The 27,181-nt window shown below is 39.9% G+C and overlaps 1 protein-coding gene across 2 annotated transcripts in view; it reads left to right on the plus strand.

The window, feature by feature from the left end:
* LAMA3 (laminin subunit alpha 3) overlaps window positions 1-27,181 on the plus strand; it is a 264,369-nt gene that overhangs the window by 52,109 nt on the left and 185,079 nt on the right. For both annotated transcript variants that reach the window (XM_059409368.1, XM_059409366.1), the window contains exons 3-7: window positions 12,930-13,047; window positions 14,329-14,447; window positions 15,731-15,901; window positions 19,299-19,390; window positions 23,935-24,050. In XM_059409368.1, the coding sequence (XP_059265351.1) occupies window positions 12,930-13,047; window positions 14,329-14,447; window positions 15,731-15,901; window positions 19,299-19,390; window positions 23,935-24,050 (616 nt within the window). The remainder of the gene's footprint in view (window positions 1-12,929; window positions 13,048-14,328; window positions 14,448-15,730; window positions 15,902-19,298; window positions 19,391-23,934; window positions 24,051-27,181) is intronic.

Raw genomic sequence — 27,181 nt, forward strand, 5'->3', positions numbered from 1 at the left:
AAGTGACTTTCCTCCTGAACACAGTCTTTTTGATGATGCCAGGGGCTGGTTTTCTCAGCCGAGGGTGGAACATCTACAAGAAAGAAGGGTCTTAGCTATGCCATTGGCAGATGCGCTCTTTTTTTGGACCAGGATTAAAAGGATCCTTTTTTAGCCCAGCTGAGCTGTATTTCCGTTACTGTGCCTTGATTGTTTTATAGAGATTCTATTTCGTTTTGTAAAAAGTTTTCAAACAAGGTTACTAAAATAGAGTTTAATTTCACTCATCTGCATTTTTCTTTCTCTAATAAAATTTTTGCTGTAAAATTAGCTCCTTCGTAAGCTTTTCAAATGGGCACCAGGCACAGAAGTGGTTCAGTTGTTTCATTCTGTATTTAGGGACTTATTTTTCACAATTTGTATTTGCATTTTTACATGGATAGGGGGAATGTTTATAATTTAGTTAATGAAAATAAATGTTTCAGAGTGCCTCTCCACAGGTTGCTAATTAATGACCGAGGTAAAAAGGTAACTTAATAATGGGGAAATCTGGTGGGCAACTTTTTGGGCATAGGATCAAACATAGCGTCACTAACTGTGGGACCACCTGGCATCTCGTGCCCCCAGCATGATGCCATGAGAAGAAGGGGTCACACAGGAAGTAATCTTGCCAAGATGCTTATTCTGAATCAGATCATGAGAAAATAATCGGACAAATTCAGATTGTGGAACATTCTGTGATAGAAAGGACCTGGATTTTCTGAATGTCCGTGGCAGGCAAGACAAAATTGTGGGGGGACTGATTTAGGTTATAGGAGACAAAAGACTTGACAAGTAAATGCTTAACATCATCCTGGATTGGAATCCAGTGGGCGTTATTAGAAGAATCAAGGAAATTTGAATATAGACAGTGTGTTAGGTAAGATTTGTTCAAGTGGTAAAATTTCTTAGGCATCAAAATGTTGAGTTTGTAGAAAAACCCATGCCCTTGGGATATGCCTGCTGAAATATTTAGAGTTGAAGCATAATGATATATGAAACTTACTTTCAAAAACAACCAAAAAAAAAGTGCATGCATGCGCGTGTGTGTGCAGGCAGAGAGAGCATGCGTGAGAGAATACACAAATGCGACAAAACGCTAACATTTAGTGAATCCACTGAAAGGTATATAGATATTCATTGTACTGCTGTTTGAGCTCTGTACTGCGGTTTGAAAATGATGATGCAAAATAAAAAGTCTGAAAAAGTGAATTAGAAAATGCCACTTTGGAAACAATATGTTTATCAAATTATAAAGCAGACAAATCTCACATCATAAACTGAAGACTTTTTGGTGGAGGGTATATTATTTAGTTGGGTAAAAAGCTCATTCTGGATGTGACTTTAAATACATTTGCAAAACATTTTGCAATTTCACGTGTCACACTTATTAATTTCATTTTAATTCAACCACACTTACTAAGCACCTACTCTGAGGTTACAGGGGTGATTAAAATCCAGATGTGGGAACGACAGATGAACACGAGTATATGCCACAGAGTGTGATAGGTGCTCTTTGAGATGGAGTGCATAAAGTTTGTGTTTACATAACGTATAGTTTTATGATCATTTTGTGTTATTATTTTATGGGCAAGGAAATAAGATCTCAGAGTGGTTCATTGAGACACTTAGAGTCATATGCCTGGTAGGTGGCTGGGCCAGGATTTACTACAACGGATTGGTTCTCCTCCAGCCTTAGATGTCCCCACCGTGACTGGGCACCCGACAGGACCACTTGGGGGTTCACCTCTGCCTCCTGAACTTAAAGACAACTACACCACATTAATATTCATCCATCCACCCATCCACCCATCTGTGACATTTACTGAACATGTACTATGCCATCTGGGAAAGCCCTGAAATGATGGGCTGGAATTTCAGAGGTTTCCAAATGGAGAGCATTGGCAGAGAAGCAAGGGACAGGTGATGCCATCTCATCTCACCCGCTCACCTTGAAGGCTTTTGAGGTCAAAGTGCTTCACACTCCACCTATTATGATTGTTATCTGCTTCTTAAAACATCATTTAAAAGAGTACTTTGTACCTCTACCTGATTGATCATGAACAAAGTTCAAGCCATCTTCAGCTCAGCTCATCTTCAGCTCAAAAATGAAAAAGATTTCATTTTTGATAGCTGCATAGTATTCTGTTGTGTATGTCTGTGTGTGTATGTATGACATTTTCTTTATCCATTCATCTGTTGATGGACATCATCTAGGTTCTTTCCATAGTTTGACCATTGTGGATATTGCTGCTATAAACATTGAGGTGCACGCCCCCCCTTCGGATTGCTATATTTGTATCTTTAGGGTAAATACCCAGTAGTGCTATTGCTGGGTCGTAGGGTAGCTCTATTTTCAACTTTTTCAGGAACCTCCATACTGTTTTCCAGAGTGGCTGCACCAACTTGCATTCCCAACAAGGCTTCTCCTTTCTCTGCATCCTCACCAACATCTGTTTCCTGACTGTTTTCTGACTTGTTAATTTTAGCTGTTCTGACTGGTGTGGGGTGGTATCTCATTGTGGTTTTGATTTGTATATCCCTGATGCCAGGTGATGTGGAGCACTTTTTCATGTGTCTGTTGGCCATCTGGATGTCTTCTTTGCAGAAATATCTGTTCATGTCTTCTGCCCATTTCTTGATTGGATTATTTGTTCTTTGGGTGTTGAGTTTGATAAGTTCTTTATAGATTTTGGATACTAGCCCTTTATCTGATATGTTGTTTGCAAATATCTTCTCTCATTCTGTTGGTTGTCTTTTGATTTTGTTGACTGTTTCCTTTGCTGTGCAAAAGATTTTGATTTTGATGAAGTCCCAATAGTTCATTTTTACCCTTGCTTCCCTTGCCTTTGGCAATGTTTCTAGGAAGAAGTTGCTGTGGCTGGAGTCGAAGAGGTTGTTGCCTATGTTCTCCTCAAGGATTTTTTTTTTTTTTTAAAGATTTTATTCATTTATTTGACAGAAAGAGATCACAAGCAGGCAGAGAGGCAGGCAGAGAGAGAGGAGGAAGCAGGCTCCCCGCCTAGCAGAGAGCCCGATGCGGGGCTCGATCCCAGGACCCTGAGATCATGACCTGAGCCGAAGGCAGCGGCTCAACCCACTGAGCCACCCAGGCGCCCCCTCCTCAAGGATTTTGATGGATTCCTGTTTCACATTGTCTTTCATCCATTTTTTAGTCTATTTTAGTGTGTTGTGTAATGAAATTGTCCAGTTTCATTATTCTGCATATGGCTGTCCAATTTTCCCTACAAAATTTGTTGAAGAGACTGTCTTTTTTCCATTGGACATTCTTTCCTGCTTTGTCAAAGATTAGTTGACCATAGAGTTGAGGGTCCATTTCTGGGCTCTCTATTCTGTTCCACTGATTTGTGTGTTCGTTTTTGTGCCAGTACCATACTGTCTTGATGATGACAGCTTTGTAATAGGCCTTGAAGTCTGGAATTGTGATGCTGTCAACTTTGGTTTTCTTTTTCAACATTCCTCTGGCTATTCGGGGTCTTTTCTGGTTCCATATAAATTTTAAGATAAATTTTCCATTTCTTTGAAAAAATTGATGGTATTTTGTTAGGGATTGCATTAAATGTGTAGATTGCTTTAGGTAGCATAGGCTTTTTCACAGTATTTGTTCTTCCAATCCATGAGCATGGGACATTTTTCCATTTCTTTGTGTCTTCCTCTATTTCTTTCATGAGTTATAGTTTTCTGAGTACAGATTCTTTGCCTCTTTGGTTAGGTTTCTTCCTAGGTATCTTATGGTTTTGTGTGCAGTTGTAAATGGGATTGACTCCTTAATTTCTATTTCTTTTGTCTTGCTGTTAGTTTATAGAAAGGCAACTGATTTCTGTGCATTGGTTTTATATCCTGACACTTTACTAAATTCCTGTATGAGTTCTAGCCATGGAGTGGAGTCTTGGGTTTTCCACATAAAGTATCATACCATCTGCAAAGAGTGAGAGTTTGACTTCCTTGCCAATTCAGATGCCTTTTATTTCTTTTTGTAGTCTGATTGCTGAGGCTAGGACTTCTAGTACTATGTTGAATAGCAGTGGTGATAGTAGACATCCCTGTCGTGTTGCTGACCTTAGAGAAAAGCTCTCAGTTTTTTCCCATTAAGAATGATATTCGCTTCCTCCTCTCTCTCTCTGCCTGCCTCTCTGCCTACTTGTGATCTCTGCCTGTCAAATAAATAAATAAAATCTTTTAAAAAAAAAAGAATTAAAAAAAAAAAAAAGAATGATATTCGCGGGGCACCGGGGTGGCTCAGTGGGTTAAAGCCTCTGCCTTCGGCTCTGGTCATGATCCCAAGGTCCTGGGATTGAGCCCCACATTGGGCTGTCTGCTCAGCAGGGAGCCTGCTTCCTCCTCTCTCTCTCTGCCTGCCTCTCAGCCTACTTGTGATCTCTGTCAAATAAATAAATAAATAAAATCTTTAAAAAAAAAAGAATGATATTCGCTGTGGGTTTTTCATAAATACCTTTGATGATATTGAGGTATATGTATGCTCTATCCCTACACTGTTTTGATCAAGAAAGGATGCTGTACTTTGTCAAATGGTTTCTCAGTATCTACTGAGAGTATCATATGGTTCTTGTTTTTTTCTTTTATTAATGTATTATATCATATTGATTGATTTGTGGATGTTGAGCCAACCCTGCAGCCCAGGAATAAATCTCACTTGGTCCTAGTGAATAATCCTTTTGGTGTACTGTTGGATCCTATTGGCTAGTATTTTGGTGAGAATTTTTGCATCTGTGTTCATCAAGGATATTGCTCTGTAATTCTCCTTTTTGTTGGGGTCTTTGTCTGGTTTTGGGATCAAGGTAACACTGGCCTCATAAAATGAGTTTGGAGGTTTTCCTTCCATTTCTATTTTTTGGAACAGTTTCAGGAGAATAGGTATTAATTCTTCTTTAAATGTTTGGTAGAATTCCCCCTGGGAAGCCATCTGGCCCTGGGCTCTTGTTTTTTGGGAGATTTTTGATGACTGTTTCAATCACCTTACTGGTTATGGGACTGTTCAGGTTTTCTATTTCTTCCTGGTTCAGTTTTGGTAGTTTATACATCTCTAGGAATGCATCCATTTCTTCCAGATTGACTAATTTGTTCTTATAATTGTTTGTATTTCTTTGGTGTTGGTTGTGATCTCTCCTCTTTCATTCATGATTTTATTAATTTGGGTCCTTTCTCTTTTCTTTTTGATAAGTCTGACCAGGGTCTTAATCAATCTCATTAATTCTTTCAAAGAACCAACTCCTAGTTTCATTGATCTGTTCTACTATTCTTTTAGTTTCTATTTCATTGATTTCTGCTCTGATCTTTATTATTTCTCTTCTTCTCCTGGGTTTAGGCTTTCTTTGCTGTTCTTTCTCCGGCTCCTTTAGGTGTAGAGTTAGGTTGTGAACTTGAGACCTTTCTTGTTTGTTTGTTTGTTTCTTTCTTTCTTTCTTTGACAGAGATCACAAGTAGGCAGAGAGGCAGGCAGAGAGAGAGAAGGAAGCAGGCTCCCTGCTGAGCAGAGAGCCTGACGCAGGGCTTGATCCCAGGTCCCCATGATCATGACCTGAGCCAAAGGCAGAGGCTTAACCCACTGAGCCACCCAGGATCCGCGCTTTCTTGTTTCTTGAGAAAGGCTTGTATTGCTATATATTTTCCTGTCAGGACCGCCTTTGCTGTGTCCCAAAGATTTTGAATAGTTGTGTTTTCATTTGTTTCCTTGAATGTGATCAATTCTTCTTTGATTTCCTGGATGACCCATTCATTCTTTAGTAGGATGCTCTTTAGCCTCCATGTATTTGAATGTTTTTTTTCCTATTTTTTTGAAAATTTTATTTATTTATTTCACAGAGAGAGACAGAGAGAGAGATATATCACAAGTAGGCAGAGAGGCAGGCAGAGAGAGAGGAGGAAGCAGGCTCCCCACAGAGCAGAGACCCCTGATGCAGGGCTCAATCCTAGGACACTGAGATCATGACCTGAGCTGAAGGCAGAGGCTTAGTCCACTGAGCCACCCAGGCGCCCCAGCCTCCATGTATTTGAGTTCTTTCCAACTTTACTCTTGTGATTGAGTTCTAATTTCAAAGCATTGTGGTCTGAAAAAATGCAGGGAATGATCCCAATCTTTTGGTACCAGTTGAGACCCGATTTGTGACCTAGGATGTGATCTATTCTGGAGAATGTTCCATGTGCACTAGAGAAGAATGTGCATTCCGTTGCTTTGGAATGGAATGTTTGAAATATATCTGTGATGTCCATGTGGTCCAGTGTGTCATTTAAACCCTTTATTTCCTTGTTGATCTTTTTGCTTCGATGATCTGTCCATTTCAGTGAGGAGGGTGTTAATGTCCCCTACTATTACTGTATTATAGTCAATGTGTTTCTTTGATTTTATTATTAATTGGTTTATATAATTGGCTACTCCCATGTTAGGGGCATAGATATTTAAAATTGTTAGATCCCCTTGTTGGACAGACCCTTTAAGTATGATATAGTGTCCTTCCTCATCTTTGGCTTAAAATCTAATTTATCTGATATAAGAATTGCCACCCCAGTTTTCTTTTGATGTCCATTAGCATGGTAAATTGTTTTCCACCCCTCACTTTAAATCTGGAGGTGTCTTTGGATCTAAAATGAGTTTCTTGTAGACTGTATATTGACGGCTCTTGTTTTTTTTATCCATTCTGATACCTTGTGTGTTTTGATTGGGGGCATTTAGCCCATTTACATTCAGGGTAACTATTGAAAGATATGAATTTAGTGCCATTGTATTGCCTGTAAGGTGACTGTTACTGTATATTGTCTCTGTTCCTTTCTGGTATATGTTACTTTTAGGCTCTCTTTTTGCTTGGAGGACCCCTTTCAATATTTCCTGTAGGCTGGTTTGGTGTTTTCAAATTCTTTCAGTTTTTGATTTTCCTGGAAACTTTTTATTGCTCCTATTTTCAGTGACAGCCTAGCTGGATATAGTATTCTTGGATGCATATTTTTCTCATTTAGTGCTGTGCTCTGAATATTTCATGCCAGTCCTTTCTGGCCTGCCAGGTCTCTCTTAGTAAGTCTGTTGCCAATCTAGTATTTCGACTGTTGTATGTTATAGACCTCTTTGTCCTAAGCTGCTTTCAGGATTTTCTCTTTGTCACTGAGATTTGTAAGTTTTACTTAGATGACAGAGTGTGGATCTATTTTTATTGATTTTGAGGCGGGTTCTCTATGCCTCCTGGATTTTGATGCTTGTTCCCTTCTCCAATTTAGGGAAATCCTCTGCTATAATTTGCTACAATATACCCTCTCTCTCTTTCTTCTTCTTCTGGGATTCCCAATTATTCTAAATTGTTTTGTCCAATGGTATCACTTATCTCTTGAATTCACCCCTCATGGTCCAGTAGTTGTTTGTCTCTTTTTCTCAGCTTCTTTATTCTCCATCATTTGTTCTTCTATTATCACTAATTCTCTCTTCTGCCTCATTTATCTTAGTAGTAAGGACCTCCATTTTGATTGTACCTCATTAATCGCTTTTTTATTTCAACTTGGTTAGATTTTGGTTCTTTTATTTCTCCAGGAAGGGATTTTATTTATCCAGAAAGGGATTCTCTAGTAAGGGTTTCTCCAGAAAGGAATTCTCATGCTTTTTTCAAGACCAGCTAACACCTTGGTAATAATCATCATTCTGAACCTAGTTTTGATATATTACTAATGTCTGTATTGATTAGGTCCCTAGCCGTCGGGACTGCCTCTTGTTTTTTTTTCTTTTTCATTTTCTTTTTTTTTGTGGTGAGTTTTTCTGCTTTGTCATTTTATCCAGAAAAGAATAGATGAATGATAGAACAAAATACTAAAAGGGGAGCAATGACCCCAGAAGGATATACACTAACCAAATCAGAAGAGATCTGAAACAAGAGGGAGAAGAAAGGAGAAAAAAAGAAAAAAATTAACAAATATATATATTAGGCTGCTGAGCCACGCACCTGACACACTTGATTTTGGATGTATTTTGGTCTGTTAGAAGAAACTACCTCCCGAAATTTTAAAGAAAGAAAGAAAGAAAAAAAAATATATACATATATCACAAAAACAAGGATAAACACGATAAAGGGATGAAATTTGACTCTAAAGATGAAAATTTAAAAAGATTCTTTAAAAATGATAAGATAAGAAGTTGGTTGAAAGAAGAAAAGAAAAAAAGAGGAAAGAATGTGATCAGGCTGGAGACTAGAACAAAGCCATGCTCTAGATTTAGGGTATATTTTGATCTATTAGAAGAAACTGTATCCCAAAATTTTAAAGAAAGGGAAACCTATATGTATACAAAAAATAAGGTTAAATACAATGAAGGGACAGAATATGACTATAGCAATAAAAATTTAAGAAGATTTTTATTTTTTATTTTTTCTATTTTATTTTTTAAAAAGATTTTATTTATTTATTTGACAGAGATCACAAGTAGGCAGAGAGGCAGGCAGAGAGAGGAGGGAAAGCAGGCTCCCTGCTGACCAGAGAGCCCAATGCCGGGCTTGATCCCAGGACTCTGGGATCATGACCTGAGCTGAGGCAGAGGCTTTAACCCACTGAGCCACCCAGGTGCCCCTTAAGAAGATTTTTTAAAAGGTGTTGATAAGGTAAAATAGTTTAAAAATGTTGAAATAGGAAAGAGGAAAAATTTTTAAAAATGGAATAAGAAAAAAATAAATTAAAAAAAAATTTAACTTTAAAAGACTAAAGAATCCTAGGGAAAAAGCCATGAATTCTGTGTGTTTCTTTCCTCTACCTCTGGAGTAATACAGTTCTCATTGGTTGGTGAACTTGGTCTTGGCTGGATGTTCTTGCTGATCTTCTTGGGGAGGGGCCTTTTGCAGTGATTCTCAAATGTCTTTGCTATAGGGGCCTATTTAGCTAGAGTGACTACATCTCAGTTAAACAGCCATTTTGTTGTTTGTGCTATAAAACTTAAACTGACATCCCCCTGCCCCCACTAGAGGAACTTACTTAAAAGCAAGTCTGGGAAACCAGTAAAATATGGTCGACCAGTCCCTGATAACAGAGCCCAAATACAAGGACGGGTCAGATCAGGTGGAGATAACAGAGCCCAGAATACAAGGACGAATCAGGCCAGGTGGAGATAATCTCATTGGCCAGGATTAACCATATGACCTTTGCTCTATAAGAGTTAGTCTGTAAAGCTGGGGGTAGTGGCTTTCTCTGTAAGAGACGGGCCTGGCTGCTTGGTTTGATTCTTGGTGCTGGAGTGAAATAAAGCTTTGCTTGACCTTTGCTTTGTATCAGTCTCGCTCCTTTGATCACGGACCCCATCATTTGCCCGAGGTGGAATCGCACCACCGTTGCCAGGGGCCAGGCTAAGTAATCTGCTTGGGTTCCCTCTCGGGAGCTTTTGTTTACTGAACACTTTCCCTACATCTTTGGAGGATGGGAATGAAAATGGCGGCCTCCCAATCTCCGGCCCAGAGGAGCTGAGAGCTCAGGCCCCACTCCTCAGTGCACGCTCAGAGAAAATCAATCACTCCCGTCTGCCTGGTTTCCGGCTGCACTCCGTGCTTACCCAGCCTGTGACCGAGTGTTTCTATCTTTGGTTCATGGACCCGTTTGGAGTTTCCAAACCCAGCTGATTCTGCGCTGCTCCTCCTGGAGGAGGAAGGTGAATCTCCCTGGATCTGCTGCTTTTGGGATCCCTACTTAAAGAGCTGGGGCCCGACTGCACCTTGGATCACAGTTTAAGGTTACCCTGAGCTGAGAGCTCCCTTCTCCGCTCCATCTCTGCAGCTGGCTTCCCTGCTCCGATACCTGAGAGCTCTGCCACACTCAGACACCCCCTGTCTTTTTGTGACCGTGTGGGTCCTGAGACCACTCTGTCCCTGTGAGGGCTCCAAACCCCTTAGCTTCTGGAGCGATGTCCTTCCACAGAGCAGACTTCTAAAAGTTCCGATTTTGTGTTCTGTTGCTCTACTCCTTGCTGGGAGCTGGCTCCCTCCTACTCCACCCCATGTTTCTTTTCCCTCTCTCACCTTGAATTCACTTCTCCACACATCCTACCTTCCAGAACGTGGTTGATTTTCTGTTTCCAGAATTGCTCCTCTTCTTCTCTTTGATCTCCTGTTGAGTTTGTAGGTGTTCAGAATGGTTTGCTAACAAGCTAGCTGAATTCCTGGGACCTGGTGATATTTTGGTCTCCTACTCCTCTGCCATCTTGCTCCTCCTAGATTTGGAATTTTTAACTGCTGTGCCTTCTTCAGGGGAATCACATATGACCTTGGAACAGTATGAAGTGAAACAAAAAGAGTAGTCCTTCTGAGTCACCAAGGCTATTTCATTTATTTGGATTTTACAATAGCAGAAAGTGTAACTTTGGAAAACCAATGCACTCAAATAATCCTGAAGATGTACTATAATACAGCTTCCCATCTCCAGGCTTCCTGTAATGCAAACTTAGTATGTTTTGAAATAATGGTGTTTGGAAGTTTTCTGACAAATTATTCCCCCTAGGGTAAAACAGGTCAAATATTAAGTATCTCTTAGGTTCTGTGGTCTAGCTAATGATCAGTGACTAGACTACACATAGGCTCAGGATTTTTATGCCTAGAATAGTTGGACATGTTAGTTAACCTCTTGAGAGAGAATGTTTGTGAGGTGCCTAACAGTACCTAGAACATAGTAACCATTAGATCTTAAACAGTTAAGTAAAAATAGGTTTTTTGAGGTGTGCGTGTGTGTGTGTGCTATGATTGTAGAATTTCAGAGGAAGAGGTTAAGACTGTTTTGAATGATTCCTGTGTCCAAAAATATTTCCTTTATATTCTTTCTTACTTATATCCAAAAGCAGCCTTACTTTGATGTGATCTAAGACAGATATGCAAATAGTTTTCAGGGAAATATATTTGTTTTAATTTTTCTAAATTTGGAGTTCTGGGATTTCCTATGAATTTCTTCACTATGTTATAATGGTATGTGTCTTTAGGAAATTTTTTCTCCTACCTTTTGGTATTGCCTTATGGTTTTCAGACTATTACAATTCCTAATTAGTTATTCTCCATGAAGTTGGATAATTTTTTCCAAGGATCAGTAAACAATCTGGGAACATTAATCTGAGTCCAGGGAGGCAGTTTTTTCCAAGATTAAAGAGCCAGTGTTTGACTGGGATAGAATGGACTGAAATTAGGGTTTTTAGTAATTGGTGTGACAATTCTTCCTTCTGCAGAGAAAAAGCCAAGGGACTTTTTAGAGCAAAGAGTAACCTCTATGACCAAGAGCCCTGGTTCTTAGTGTGTGGTTGAGAACCCACTGAGGTCCCCAAGACCTTTCAGAAGGTCTACAAGCTTTGAGATCCTCCTTTTCCTCATAATAGATCTATGTGATACCAGTATTTAAAGAAATACTTTAACCAAAACAATATGTTACAACAAATTAAATGTAGAAGCAGATAGGAGAATCCAGATGTCTTCTATCAATGTACACATTAAAAGAAACTTTAAAAATGTAAAGTAAAGCCACTATTCTCTGTGTGATTTTTAAGTTTTGGAAAATAATCATGATTTTTTACAAAAATGTGGTGTTTATGTCTAAACATGCGGTAAGTTTATTACTATTTGAAGTGAATTAGTGATATATATTTTTAAATTTTCTCAACCTTTATATTTAATATAGGTACATACCAATAGATATAATCCACATAAACAAAAGCTTTTAGAGGTTCTCAGTAACTATTAAAAGTGTGAAGGGGTCCTGAGGCTAAAATTTGAGAATCATTGTTCCAGAGATTTTGACTTCTAGTACCAAGTTTGGAACATTTATAAGTAGCTACTGGTTCTCAGAATTCAGTTTTTAAAGTATACAATTCTTACCATATTACAGTGTGTAAAAAAATATGATTGGGAAACTCCCTTATTTTTTTCCCCAAGAAATGAAAGGATCTCACAGAATCTGAGTACTGCCTCTCTCTCTAACTAGATGTGCTCATCATTCAGATGGCTCTACTGGGCTAGTTAATAGCTTGGGGAGTCCTCTTCTGAAAGTCACTGTTGGATCTGTTACTTAGGGTCCGGGAATGTGAGAGGTATTGAGCATGTGGGATAGAGATAATGCTCTCTCATTAACACATTTAACACCTGTATTTGTTGTCAAACCAGAACTTTAGGAAATATACAGACTCTCAGGATCCTTTAGGAAAATATAGGAATTTAGGAAATACACAGACTCTCAAGGTCCAAAATCCAAGCCAGATAAGTTTTGGGGGAAGGGGTAGGAGTAGAGCTGCAAGGCCTCCTGGGGTCCCCTGTGGGAAGCATGCTGGGATTCATGAGTGGGAGGGTGAAGAAAAGACTGAAGTCTCCCCTTGTCTCTTCCATCCTTCTGCACTGTCCTGGCCATGGGTAAGAGTGATGAGGATGAATGAGAAAATTAAAAAGAGGGAGAATAATTAGGATGAAAGGAGACAGTGGAGATGGTGCAGGGGAAGGAGGTGCTATCACTCTATCAAAGAGCCTCTCTGCTCTCCATTCTGAAGCTGTTAGCTCTCTAAGACCTGGAACCAACCAAGGCCATGACACTCCAGGAGACATGCTTGGCTCTTGGTCCTGGGAAGGCTTAGCACATCATGCTTATTGCTCGAAATCTGATTTAAGAGGCTCTGTAAGTTGGTTAAAAACCAAGGGTATAATGATTAAGAAGTGACAAAATTACTGAATAGATCTGGAAGAGAAAGAAAAGTGATTATTTGGTTTTGAACATGGTAAGCTTGAGAGCCTGAGCCCAGATAGAGTTGTCTAATGGGCAGTTAGAAATAGAATCTGGATCTTAGGAGAGGGTAGCTAGATGCTTGTTGCCTTTGGATCAGCATCATATAAAGATGGTCAAGGTTGCAGGTAGATGCCCTGACGTGAGTAACTGTATCTCCTTTGCTTTATCAGCTTTTCCATGTGGCCTATCTTATCATCAAATTTGCAAATTCTCCTCGCCCTGATCTTTGGGTCTTGGAAAGATCAGTAGACTTTGGAAGCACCTACTCACCCTGGCAATATTTTGCTCGTAAGTAATCTTGCTTATTGTGTTATGTAGGATGTTAATTATTTGTAACAGATCAATACTGGATTTAACTGGAAAATGAGTCTCTTGGTTTGGCTAATTAAGGACTGGCCTGTTTGTTTGCTTTTTTTTTTTTAATATTTAGAATTTTTATTGTGGTAAAATATACATAACATAAAATTTACCATTTTAACAATTTTCAAGTGTGCATCTCAGCCTTAATCAAGTCTATTCACAATGCTGTACAACCATCACCACCATCCACTTCCAGAACTTTTTCTTCTTCCCCAACTGAAATTTTGTACTCTTTAAATGATAACTCCCCTTTACTTCCTGCCTCAGTTGCTGGTAACCACTGTTCTACTTTCTGTCTTTATAAAATTGAGTATTCTAGGTATCTAATATAAATGGAATCATATAATATTTGTCTTTTTGTGTCTGGCTTATTTAATCTGGTATAATTTCTTCAAGGTTCATCCATGTTGTAGCATGGAATTTCATTGGTTTTTTTTTTTTTTTTTGCATGTATATACCACGTTTTAAAAAATTACTGTATAATGTATTATTTGTTTCAGGGGTACAGGTTTGCAAGTCATCAGTCTTACACAATTCATAGCTCTCACCATAGCACATACTCTCCCCAGTGAAGGACTGGCCAGTTTTCACTCTCTGGGTTGCTCTCAGGATGTCCCTATTTCTCAAGCATGTGTGCATTAATTCCAAGGATACACATGCAGGACTGAAGTTGAACTGCCTTTTATGATAACAGTTTTTGCCACTATTTAGGAAGAAGCGATGTACCTATAACTTATATACCTATAAGAAGCGATGTAGCTCCAGTACTTTTTCTTTTATACAGAATAAGGGACTAAGTTCCATCTTCATGGTTCCTGCATTTCACATTATTTACCTTGACCATGTCATCTTCAACTAATGAACAATGTTAGTGTCTCTGAACCCTATAATGAATTGAGGTGATGGGAATTTTGCTCACAAAGGCAATGGGCTTTCTATGAATGCTTCTTCAAGGGAAATGTGCCTAATGAAGGGTGAGGCATTAGAACCACATCTCCAAACATTGCTATTAAAAGGAAGTGGCCTAAAATGTCTTGGTATTTTCTTTCATGAATTAAAACTTTATTCTAATATTTTGTCTAAAAATTTTAAATGCTTCTCTGTTCTTTCCTCCTGATGTATTTTCTTAAGGAAACATAAGATTCCTTAAGAGATTTATGATAAGATGATGATATTTTACTTTATAGTATTGAAATGTTTTCTTCCTAGACTCTAAAATAGATTGTTTGGAACAATTTGGGCAGGAGCCAAATATGGCTATCACCCAAGATGATGATGTACTTTGTACTACTGAATATTCCCGGATTGTACCTTTGGAAAATGGTGAGGTATGTTGAAATGGGGAGAAGGGAGAGTTGAGATTCAAAGTCAACACGAGGATATAATATTTTGTATAATTGTGAAACTTGAATTTTCAAAATCTAAAATAGATCACAATGGAAACTAGAACTTGGAACTAACTAGTAAAGGAATCACATTGAAGACTCCCAAAATGAGTTGGGTTGGAAATTATTTTAAATTTTTAATTAAAAATATTTTTTAATTAATTAATTTTTTAAAATTGAGGCATAATTGACATTGGAAATTTTTTTGAGCTCTCAACTTCTTTTCTGGAAGTCAAGATTCTGAATTCAAGGCCCACAGGTCTTGAACTATCTTTTCTGTTGGAATGCTTAGAAAGTTGGTTGCTGGTGATTGAGGTGATGACCTCTCCCACTGCTTCACAAATACATATCCCCTAAAAGAGTGAGGGGATGAGGGGTAGGTGATAGCACAAATCCCTGGTCCCTTCGGACAGGATGGGCACCATCTGTAAAGGAGAAAAGAATTGCCGTCCTTTTGGCATTGCATTGGTCCCGGTAAAGTCAGCTAGGCTATTGTTATGCGACATGTGAAAAAATAGAATGGAGAAAATCAGAGAAGAATTCCATGGAAATTGTGAGGCCATTGTGAGCATGAAGTGAGTTTCAAATGAACATCTTTAAGGGTGTCAGTGTCCTGTTTTAGGTGAGGAGAACTTTCTTGAGCAGTGCTAGCCAGTACCTTCCAGTGACTGATGAGTGTCCCTAAGACTTCATCACTTAAAGCTTTAAAATGAAAACTGGGTTTTATATAGTTTTTTTCTTTTTTTGTCGCCCTCTCCACAGTCAACTCTATATGCAGAGACTTCTTTTCTTCAACCTCTTTTAGGTTTTTAGATAACTTTAGCTTTGTTTCTTTGATGTAACCAAAAGTTGTTTTCTTATATTTATAGATTTTAACATTATATTTTCAGCATTTCGTAGGATTTCCACCCCATAACACCCTCTTCCCCCTCCTCCTCCTCTGATAACTATACTGATAGAACAAAGGGTATGAAAAAGAAATGATAACATTTTTTGAGAGCCCAGGTCTTAGGGAGAGATTGCCAGAGTTTGGAACTAGGAACAAGAAGGGAAGACCGAATTAGCAGGGATATTTTTAGACATAAACAAGATCCAAGACCACCAACAAACATCTAATGGCTCAGAGAAACCAAGTGCTTTGGGACATGTGAGTTATTTTTAGTTACTCGTGGCTATATTTTCATGAAGGGACTTTTTTCCCCCTGTGTGTGTTGTGTGGTTTTTAGATTGTGGTGTCCTTGATAAATGGTCGACCAGGTGCAAAAAATTTCACCTTCTCTCACACCCTGAGGGAGTTCACTATGGCTACGAACATCCGCCTGTGTTTTCTGCGGACCAATACCCTTCTTGGACACCTCATCTCCAAAGCAGAGAGAGATCCAACAGTTACTCGGCGGGTAAGTAGTGTTTCTAAGTGTATACAGAGCAGTTTTTGTTACCTATTTTTGCTTATCAAATTAATTACATTTCAAGTAATCTTTACGGCCAATAATAGTGTAGGCACAGGAGTTGTTCTTGTATGAAATACTAGGTGTAATTTTGAAGTTCAGTTGTTGTAGAAAAATCACAATATTCAAAGAGGATGAAAGACAAAGATCAGTTGGTCTGCTATTATAACAAATAAACCCCAAGTCTCAGAGGCTTAACAAAATAAAGATTAATTTCTCACTCATGTCACAGTTCAGTGTGGGTCAGCAGGTGGGATCAGCTCCATGTGGTCATTCAGGGAACCAGGCTCTTTCTATCTAGAGGTGCAGACATCCTGTAGGACCTCAAAGTCCTCCTCTAGATCCCCTGCACATGGTCAGTAGATGAGGAAAGAGTAGAACCTAGAGAAAACCCACTGGCTCCTGACCACACAGGTCACCTCCATTGGCAGGAATTGGTGGTGTTGCAAGAGGCTGGGTTATGAAATGTTGCCACAGTGGAGGAGACATTTTGGTGAGCACCAGTGCTGTCTACTGCATTAGGTGAACATCTATCACTCTGGGTCAGGACAGTACCTGTGTCTCCTGGGCAGAAGGAGAGCCAGCAGACTAAGTATCTTGAGCTACTCTTCTCCTACCTTTTGATGTCCTACTGGTGTCTCCCATTGGCCAAACCCAATGTGAAGCCAGTGGGCAAGACATCCTTGTTGCAGCCCATAAAGTTCAGGCCATGAGGAAAAGATAGAAAGAGAAAGATAAAGGGGTTCCTAGAGAGTGGACCTGGAAGGGTGAATAGAAGATGCCCAGTGTAACCTTGTAGAGTTTGGCTTTCTCTGTAGGGGTATCAGAGAGTTGGAAGAGGAAGGCAAACAGAAAAGTAGATTTTGCTACAGTTTTGAGCATTTTCCAGAAAGGCCACGCATCTTGGGTATAGGAGGCCTGTCCTCTGCATTTTCCGCCCCCTTAGCTCTTGCTGAGCTGCTGTAGGTGGTGACTACCTTGGATCCCAGAATGAGAAAGCTGGGCTTTCTGGTAAGCTGTAGCTGGACAGGGTTTCCAAAATCCAGATATTTTGGAGCCTTGCCATATATGTGCCTCACTGCCTTCCCCCTCTTCATTGTTTTTTTTGGGGGGGTTATAAGATTTGTATTTGTATGTGTATTTTTCATTTAGGTGAACGTTGTCTTCTCTGTAAAGTAAGTTTTTATGGGGCTCATCTCACATATAATCTGGAGATCCCTCATTCCAATCTAGGTTGTTTCTTTAAGTGAAGAAACAGCATACCAGCCATTCTGTCACACCCTCATTATGCTTTGGGATGAAGTGTGGGTGCTTCTCTCTCTTGCTGCTGCTGCCCTTAACACATGCACAGAGAGAAAATTCTATGGTGATTAGCATGAGAGCTTCTAGTGTTAACTTGACATAGAAAGTCCTCTAATACTGAACTTATCCTTATTAACAAGAGGGGTTGTTGGGTGCCTGGGTGGCTCAGTTAAGTGTCTGCCTTTGGCTCAAGTCATGATCCCAGGGTCCTGGGATAGAGCCCTGCATAAGGCTCCCTGCTCAGTGGGGAATCTGCTTTTCCCTCTCCCCTCTGCCTGTGCAAGCTCTTTTTTTTATTTCTCTCAAATAAATAAATAAATTCTTTAACAAGAGGGGTTGTTAGTGTCTTCAGACTAAATAAGATGTTGCCAGGACGCTTAGACTCTAACAGTTTTTAGTGTGGAAATCAGAACAGAACCCTTACATTGAGTGAACAGAGTGCTTTAAGGTGACAGATTGCAGCAGCAGCAACAACTAAAAGATATAAAAACCTTTTGCCTTGTGAGGTCAAAGACCTCCTCACTGACAGGTGTTCTTCTCATTGGTAGCATGACCTCACGAGAAAGAGCCTTCTGTGCCCTCCAGATTTCTCTCTGGGTTCTGCGCATTTGCCAAGTCTGGGAAGTAAGGGAGCTGGTGGACACTGCCACCTGTTGTTGCTAGCAGGGAGGGCTCCGATAGTCTGGAGATGGACCTGCTGATGACATGGTTTCCCAGAGCTGTGGCTGGTGTAGGGGCTGTTCCTCAGCTGAGTTTGAAGCTTGCTCTGTCTGGCCCTTTAGAACTTCCACTCTGCCTTTTGCCTTATTAACCTTGAGCTAGCAAGGCTTCTACAACTGCCGGTGAGCCCTGCCAGTGTCAGCCTTGTATCTGCTCCCTCATTGTAAATATTTTCTCCCTTCCTGGAGCCTGCCTGTAGTAGGTGCAAAATTTGATTAAAAAAATTAGTTTTGGTAAAAAAAAAATTATTTTTGGATTTATGGAACCCAGATTTACATTTTAAAAAGTAATCTGGTGCTGGCGAGGATGCAGAGAAAGGGGAACCCTCCTACACTGTTGGTGGGAATGCAAGCTGGTGCAACCATTCTGGAAAATAGCATGGAGGTTCCTCAAAATGTTGAAAATAGAACTACCCTATGACCCAGCAATTGCACTACTGGGTATTTACCCTAAAGATACAAAGGTAGTGATCTGAAGGGGCACGTGTACCTGAATGTTTATAGCAGCAATGTCTACAATAGTCAAACTATGGAACGAACCTAGATGTCCATCAACAGATGAATGGATCAAGAAGATGTGGTATATATACACAATGGAATACTATTCAGCCATCAAAAGAAATGAAATCTTGCCGTTTGCGACAACATGGATGGAACTAGAGGGTATCAAGCTTAGCGAAATAAGTCAATCAGAGAAAGACAACTATCTTATGATCTCCCTGATATGAGGAAGTGGAGATGCAACATGGGGGGTTAAGGGGGTAGGAGAAGAATAAATGAAAGGAGATGGGATTGGGAGGGACACAAACCATAAGTGACTCTTAATCTCACAAAACAAACTGAGGGTTGCTGGGGGGGGGGTGTTGGGAGAACGGGGGTGGGGTTATGGACATTGGGGAGGGTATGTGCTATGGTGAGTGCTGTGAAGTGTGTAAACCTGGCGATTCACAGACCTGTACCCCTGGGGATAAAAATATTTTATATGTTTATAAAAAATTTAAAAAAATTAAAAATAAATAAAAAGTAATCTGGGGACCACTTAACCCTTTTCCAAAGACTATAGGGCTTGCCTGTTTTCCAAGCAATTTCCTTCCATGCATTTAAAGCATTTGACTTTTAAAAATGCACAAGCTTGGTAGTATGAGATTACATTTGATTGAGGAATGCATTTACTTTGTAAGAGAAGTTGCATCCAAATGTTTTAAGGTATGCCCAAGAATACAGGATGAAAGAAAAGAGGGTCAGTACAGACGTGAGTTACAGGTTAGTAAAGCAGAGTTTGTTGCTCTTCAGTAAAACTAACATTTCCGTCTTCTGTTACATAGTATTATTACAGCATAAAAGATATCAGCATCGGTGGGAGGTGTGTTTGCAATGGCCATGCCCAAGACTGCAGTGCAAACAATCCTGAAAAATTGTAAGTACATTGTACACTTTTTTTAGCCTTGCTGTGAATAAGTCTCATTGTTTCAGTAGAGGTTTGCATCCCATTAAATATCTCTAAGTTCTTGCCCTCACTAGAAATGTTTCACTGTCAATAAATGGCATGTATATATCTCCCCTCCTCTGGCCTTGCCCTTGGTTCTACATGCTCCATCCAGCCTAGAGCAGACATGGCTAATCAATCAGTGCTCAGTGGATGATCTAGGATGCAGCCACCAGATCCTCCCTGCCCCCCATCCCCAGACTGCCCCTGGCAACCATAAGTAATTGATTAGATTTGGCAAGGTGGGGGGAACTTGTTTGTCATCCCTAGTCTAATAAAACCAAAGGGTATACATTTTCAATATTTTTTTTTCATTGTGGTAAAATGCACATGATATAAAGTTTACTATGTTAGCCATTTTTAAGTGGTAGTGGTTTAAATTCAGTAGGGTTAAGTACATTCTTATTGTTGTGCAAACTCTCTCCAGAACTCATTTCATCTTGCAAAATTGAAACTCTAGTCCGGTTGAACAGCAGCTCCCCACTCTTTTCCTTTCCCAGCTCCTGGCAACCACCATCTCTTTTCTCTCTCAATTTGACTACTCTAGGTATTTCGTAGAAGTGGAAACACATGTTATTTGTCTTTGTCAACTGGTTTCTGTCACTTAACATAATGTTCTCAAGGTTCATCTACATTGTAGCATGTGTTAGAATCTCCTTTTTTAAGGCTGAGTAATATTTTATGATGTATACATCATATTGCTTATCCATTCATCGGTGGACTTTTAGGTTCCTGTCACTTTTTGGTTATAGTGAAGGATGTTGCTATGAACATTGGGTGTACCTATTTTTGTTTTTTATTGAGGTCTATTTTACATACAATAAGATGCATGGATATTAACTAGTAACTCTTCAGCAACCGTATACACTCATGTGATCAACACAAGAGGGACCTCTTGTGGCTGGAGATGACTGGATGCGAGATACAGCAGTAATCTCTCAATGTCTTGTTTAGAGTCTATGATTCCCCAAGTGCAGCATTGATGGGAGATGTTTTACTGTTAACTGGATGAGGTTTGTACATTATTGGGCCTCACGTTCAGGCACAGGGGCCAACTACCAACTTACATAGTGTGGAGCCCGGTCCCCGACCAGCAGCAGTCCCTAATGTCGTCAGCCCTCCTTCGGAGGGTCCGGCCATGCTGGGATAGCAGCATGAATCCAACAGCGGACTAGCCTTTAACTGGCAAGCACTAGTTTATTCATGATTAATCTGTCATCTCCTGGAGGGCAGGGCCTTAAGATCAGGGAAGTCCTGAGCTGGAGAGAGAGGGGGCAAAAGAGGTCGGTCTAATGTCCCTTAGCCTGAGACAAAATGGCACCATGTGGGAGAGAAGTTGAAGTCATTGGAGAAGGTCTGAGCTTCCTGCATAGCAGGGCTGGCATTCCCTGTTGATCTTGGCAGACCTGGAGGGGTTCCATACTGGGTGGTACAGAGTGAGAAACCACAGTGAATAGAGAAACTGTCTCCTCTTGTCTCAGTTTACACCAACACGACAGCCTTGCCTCCCACTGCTTGCTGGTTCGCTTCTGCCCAACAGGTTTATTCATGCAAATGCTAAGGAAATCCACACGAATAGGAAAAAAAATCTTAAAGTTTTTTAAAAATTAGTTTCAAAGGTAGAATTTCGTGACTCATCAGTTGCATATAACACCCCGTCCTCATTAAATCAAGTGCCACCTTAATGACCATCACCCAATTATCCTTTCTCCCCATCCCTCTCTGCTCTAGCAGCACTCATTTTGTTTGCTAGAGTTCAGTGCTTCTTATGGTTTGCCTCCCTCTCAATTTTCATCTTCCTTTTTTTCTTCCCTTTCTCTGCTCATCTGTTTGGTTTCTTAAATTCTACACATGAGCGAATCATATGGTATTTGTCTTTCTCTGACTTATTTCGCCTAACATAATACTCTCTAGTTCCATCCACCTCATTGCAAATGGCGAGATTTCATTCTTTGTGATGGCTGAGTAATATTCCATTGCATATACATATACTACATTTTTTTTATCCATTCATCTGTCGATGGATGTCTGGGTTCTTTCCATATTTAGGCTATTGTGGATACTGCTGATATAAATATTGGGGTGCAGGTACCCCTTTGATTCACTGTGTTCATATCCTTTGGATAAATACTAAGTAGTACAATTGCTGGGTTGCAGGTAGCTCTATTTCCTACTTTTTGAGGGACCTCCATACTGTTGTCCAGAGTGGCTGCACCAGCTTTCATTCCCACCAACTGTAGGAGGGTTCCCCTTTCTCCGCATCCTCGCCAACATCTGTCATTTCCTATCTTGTTAATTTTAGCCATTCTGACGGGTATGAGGTGGTATCTTATTGTGGTTTTGATTTGTATTTCCCCGATGCCAAGTGATGTTGAGCATCTTTTCAAGTGTCTGTTGGCCATTTGTACATCTTCTTTGGAGAAATGTCTTATCTTGTCTTCTGCTCATTTCAGAATGGGATTGTTTTGGTTTTTTGGGTGTTGAGTTTGATAGATTCTTTTTTGGTTATGGATACCAGCCCTTTATCTGATAAGATATTTGCAAATATCTTTTCCCATTCTGTAGGTTGCCTTTTAGTTTTGTTGACTGTTTCCTTTGCTATGCAAAAATCTTTTTATTTTGATGAGGTCCTAATAGCAAATCATTTTTTCTCTTATATCTCTTGCCTTTGGAGACATGTCTAGCTAGAAGTTGTTGGGCCAAGGTCAAAGGACAAAAATCTTATAACATACTTAAGGGGATGCAGTGACTTAATGGAGGGAGCAAAGGCTGGCAATCAGAAAATTCAGTTGCTAATCAAGTAGAACCCATGAAGAGGCAGAAGAGGGCTTGAATTAAGCATGTCTACCGTGATGACCTGGTTCATGGAAACGTGGATAGATCACAGATTTAATTCTGAGCTTCCTAGCAGTCAACTCAAAAGGGGAAACCTGCCTACTTTCTTATTTCACTATACTCATAATCTAAAAAGTGATCAGTTGTTTAGGAGCATGACTGTTGACACTAGGATCAGGTAAGACATTTCTCTGGGAGTGCTATGAGGTGATCACCAGGAAATAGATTCTCTAGTCAGCAACTTCTTCAATAACATCCTTACAGCAGAGGCAAGGATGAGTTTTCTTTTCTTTTCTTTTTTAAAGATTTTATTTATTTATTTGACAGAGAGATAGAGAGCCCAAGTAAGCAGAGTGGCAGGCAGAGGGAGAAAGAAAAACAGGCTCTCCACTGAGCAGCGAGCCCGATGCGGGGCTTGATCCCAGGACCCTAGAATCATGACCCAAGCCGAAGGCAGAAGCTTAACCAACTGAGCCACCCAAGCATCCCAAGGATGAGTTTTCTGTTTCAACTATCAGCCTAGGCTGAGAACGAATCAGAAAAAGTAATTATTTGTGGGTGATACCAGTATGACTCAAACTAGTATCCATCTTTCTTTTTCTGCCTTCAATTTTAATCTTTCTGTGAGAGTAGCTGGACCCTATGTTCTTCAAGCAATATTCCCTAAATAATTGTTTCAGTTTAGTTTATGCATATGCTTTATTGGCAACAAGCTGAAGTAGTCTCTCTGACCAAAATCCATTTGGATGCCAGCTGTTCTGTGCTCTCAGTAAAATCTGTGTCCGTTTCCCTTAAGAGGCAGCTGAGCTGGGAGACGTGACACCTTCCCTTTGGAGTGTAACTGAATATATGCCATCCTCCCATCCCCCCTTAGAAGAGTTGATCAAATCACCACGGGCACAGCCTTAGACAACTGTTTTGAATCCTCTTTTAAAAAAGCACAGATAAGTGAGAGCTCAGCACTTGGGGTTTCTAACCCAGTGCCATGGCAACAATTTCATTTTAACCTGGAATGGTTTTAGTGCAGATATATAATTGCAGGTAGATTTTTGTATTGTTCCCTCTCCGCCTAGCTGAGTAATCGGTTTTTGGCCTTGCAAGGAGCTGTTTGTTGGAGCCGGGTCAGCGTCCTGGGGCAGGGTCCTCTGCGATCTTGTTAGGAACTGGCTCTCGGGTTTGGTGAATCTCTGTGCATGACCCCAGGCTGAGAGCAAGAGACCTGAGCAGACCTTCCTCACAGGACTGCTCCAGATCTTCATGAAGACGTGATACCCAGCATTTCCCAGTAAACTCAGCACTTGCTTGCTCCCGTGTTCATTTTCCTGTTATGGAAGGTGATAGAGAAGAAAGATCTGGAACTCTGGAGTCAAGACAAACTTAGGTTTGAAGTCTGGTTCTCCACTTACCATCAGCTGACCTTTGGCAGATGTTTTTGTGTCTTGGAATCTCAATGTCAGCATCTACACAATAGAGACACTAAGCAGGATGAGAGGGAGACTTGGACTAATAATGTATGCAAAGTGCTTTGTTCTCATAATTGCTCCATGAATGGTGCCTTTGACTGTCAGTGTCTCACCCAGGAAAAAATGATCTTAATCAAAACTTTTGAATAACTGAGATGTGCTTGGCCACATGCCCAGGTTTCAGTGTGAGTGCCAGCACCATACCTGTGGGAAGACGTGTGACCGCTGTTGTGCCGGGTACAACCAGAGGCACTGGCGACCCGCCACGTGGGAGCAGAGCAATGAGTGTGAAGGTGAGCGCTGGGGGAGGAGCGCCTGCGACCGAGGCCCCGCCCACTCTTCCCCTCCATTCTCCCTGACCGGGAGGGAGGGGGTGGTGTCCCGTTAGGGACTCAGGTCTGTCTATTGTAAAGAAAAACTCACAGCCTGGAGGTAAAAGGCCCCATTCTAAATTTCAGCTACAAATAGAAGAACAAAAATAACAGCAGTAATAATCACTAATATGTATTAAGCATTCACTTAATGCTGGCCTCTCTCTTTTTAGTAGTCTAAAATATCATGTAGCCACTATTAAATTGTAAACCCTTACCATTTATTACGAGGTGATACTGGATCAGAATCCTAACTCTTGTGAGGAGGGAGGCGCGGAGAAGGTTTTGAGATCAGTGTCTGAAGAGAGAGCTGGAAGCATTGATGGGGGGGTGGGGACTGCAGGGGGATTGAGGTGGCTATAGGGTAGAGGGGACCCGAGAAAGAAGGAACAAAGGTGAGAGGCTGCTTTTAATTATGGCGTAATATAAAGTAAGAAGACTGTTATTTTTAAACAAACAAGCCCTAAGAGATCTAACTGAAGATTCCCTTGTAAACTGATCTTCTTAGGAAGCCACATATTTACTCCAGTTGCTGAAAACACTTTTGTTTTAGTTATTGGCTTTGGAGACTGCAGCCTATTTTTTCCAAGTCATTTGGAGAGGGATTTACTTTCTTTAAACAACCAAAATATTATTTGGATGCACATTTGTTGAACTAGGTGACGTAAGAAGGAATCTCTATTTAACACTTGTTGACCAAATGGTTTTTGTAACTCAGAGATGAGACTGATATGATTTCTGTGACTAGCAAACACTCAAAAGGATTTTTACTGAGGAGTTCCAAGGGCGCTTAGATTCTGACACTGTCTCAGGTGTTGATGTTGCCTGAGCTGAATGGTCAGGTATATCTCTAGGTCTAGGGGTGTTGACTGGTTGGCTGTTCTCACTTTATAGTCATAGCTAAGTTTCTTTCTCAGGGACTCCCCCATCTCTCTCCCAGTAGAATGGGACCAGAAAGAAGGAAAGGTAATAATCAAGAATTATTTCTTCTAGTGCTTTTGAGTACCCGTTTAGGCTATTTTGATTGAATGAGTGTTATCACACAAACTCCAACATTAGCAATTTGGTTAGTTTTCCAGGTTAGTGGAAATTTTCAGTGAATGACATGTTTAACTCCAGCACATAGGAAAATTTTAAAAATTACCTTTCATTAGTGTTAAGCTTTTTGCACTTGTCAAAGTGATTACAAATGACAAAAAAAACCCAGCATATGGTAATCAGACCCATTAAGATCCATTTGTTAAGTGCTTTCTCAATTCCATTTGGATTAGCACAATTCAAAAATGAATGTGTTTCTTGAGAAATAACCAATGTAGTTAATATAAATGCCTTGAATTTTTTAAAATCATGATACCACACTGGAGAAATGAAAATAGGCAGGTGCTCAGCCTGTTACAAAAAGAGCAACTTGAAATTCTAACTCACTCTTCTTGCCTAATAGATTTATCTGGGAATTTGATTATAAAACATACAAATTACTAGAAAGACCTGGAAATTTTGATCTGCATGGAATGCAATGAATGTATGTTCTCTCTAAGAGAATAAGAATTTTACTCATGTTAGATCTTTTTCATCTTGGTAATGATGAAAATCTTAGATGGCTTTTAAATTTTATTTTCAAATTTTTCATTATTATACATTGTTTGTAGATAACTTGGACATTATTTTAAAAAAGTAGAGCGGCGCCTGGCTGGCTCAGTGGGTTAAAACCTCTGCCTTCGGCTCAGGTCATGATCCCAGGGTCCTGGGATTGAGCCTCACATGGGGCTCTCTGCTCAGTGGGGAGCCTGCTTCCCTCTCTCTCTGCCTGCCTTTCTGGCTACTTGTGATCTCTGTCTGTCAAATAAATAAAATATGTAAAAAAAAAATTTCTTTAGAAAAAGTAGAACCACCAGTAATTTTGTTATCCAAAGAGAACCACTAATATTTTGTTAGGCATTTTAGTGTTTTCTTCTTGTATACTCTAATATTATTATTTAATATATATTAGATTATTTATATAATTACTTATGCAATTATTTATACAATTTTATATCCTGTTCTTTTTCACTTGAAATTTTAGATATTTTCCCATTTTATTAAAACCCCTTTAGCATCCTTTTTGATGGCATGGTGTAGTCATTCCGTGGAATCAAGGGTATCCAGCAAGTGTTTGCTGAGTATTCACTATGTGCTGGGGACTGGGTTCTACTGCAAACAAGACACAAGCTCCTCCTGCCTTCATAGAACTGACAGTCAAGCAAAGATGCTGTTGTTTGCTTACCATTTCCCTAGTATCAGACATTGGGATTATTTCCAGGTTTTAAAAAGATTTTATTTATCTGAGAGAGAGAAGGCATGGCGGGGAGGGTCAGAGGGAGGAGCAGATTCCCCGCTGAGCAGGGAGCTCAATGTGGGACTCCATCCTAGGGCTCTGGGATCATGACCTGAGCCCAACCAACTGAGCCACCCAGGCCCCTGATTATTTCCAGTTTATTGCTATTATAAATAGAGCTGAGATTTAAAAAAAAAAACAAAAACAAAAACAAAACTTGGAGTGTTAGCTGAGAGAATTGGTTTTGGAGTCCAATATAAGTCAGGATTCTGCGTTTCTCACTAGAGACATGCTTTAAACTCTCGAAGCCTCAGTCTCCCCCTATTTGGGCTCTGGGGAATAATAGTACCTACGTTAGAGACTTGTTGCATGGATTCAATGAGGTAATGCACAGAAAACGCTTTTCACAGTGTACCAAGAGCTCAATTATTCTTGTTAATAATAGTAATAACAGTAGAAGTAATATTCTCATTGTGCATGAAGTCTAATGGGGATTTTGGTATATCTTAATTTGCTGTTAAAAAGAAAAGAAATACACACACACACACACATGTTGTAATTATATATATGTATTTAAAGAGAAGCCTCTCCCATTTATTATCAGATGAAAGAAGTTGTTAATCACATATTATTATAGATGAATCTTTGTGTAAAAATCCCTAAAATTTTCCACTGAGAATATGGTGTTCCACAATACAATACACTTAATAAAGTGGTACAATGAATGGTAATACTCTCT

The sequence above is a fragment of the Mustela nigripes genome, chromosome 8 (assembly GCF_022355385.1).
Source record: "Mustela nigripes isolate SB6536 chromosome 8, MUSNIG.SB6536, whole genome shotgun sequence".
NCBI classification, from domain to species: domain Eukaryota; kingdom Metazoa; phylum Chordata; class Mammalia; order Carnivora; family Mustelidae; genus Mustela; species Mustela nigripes.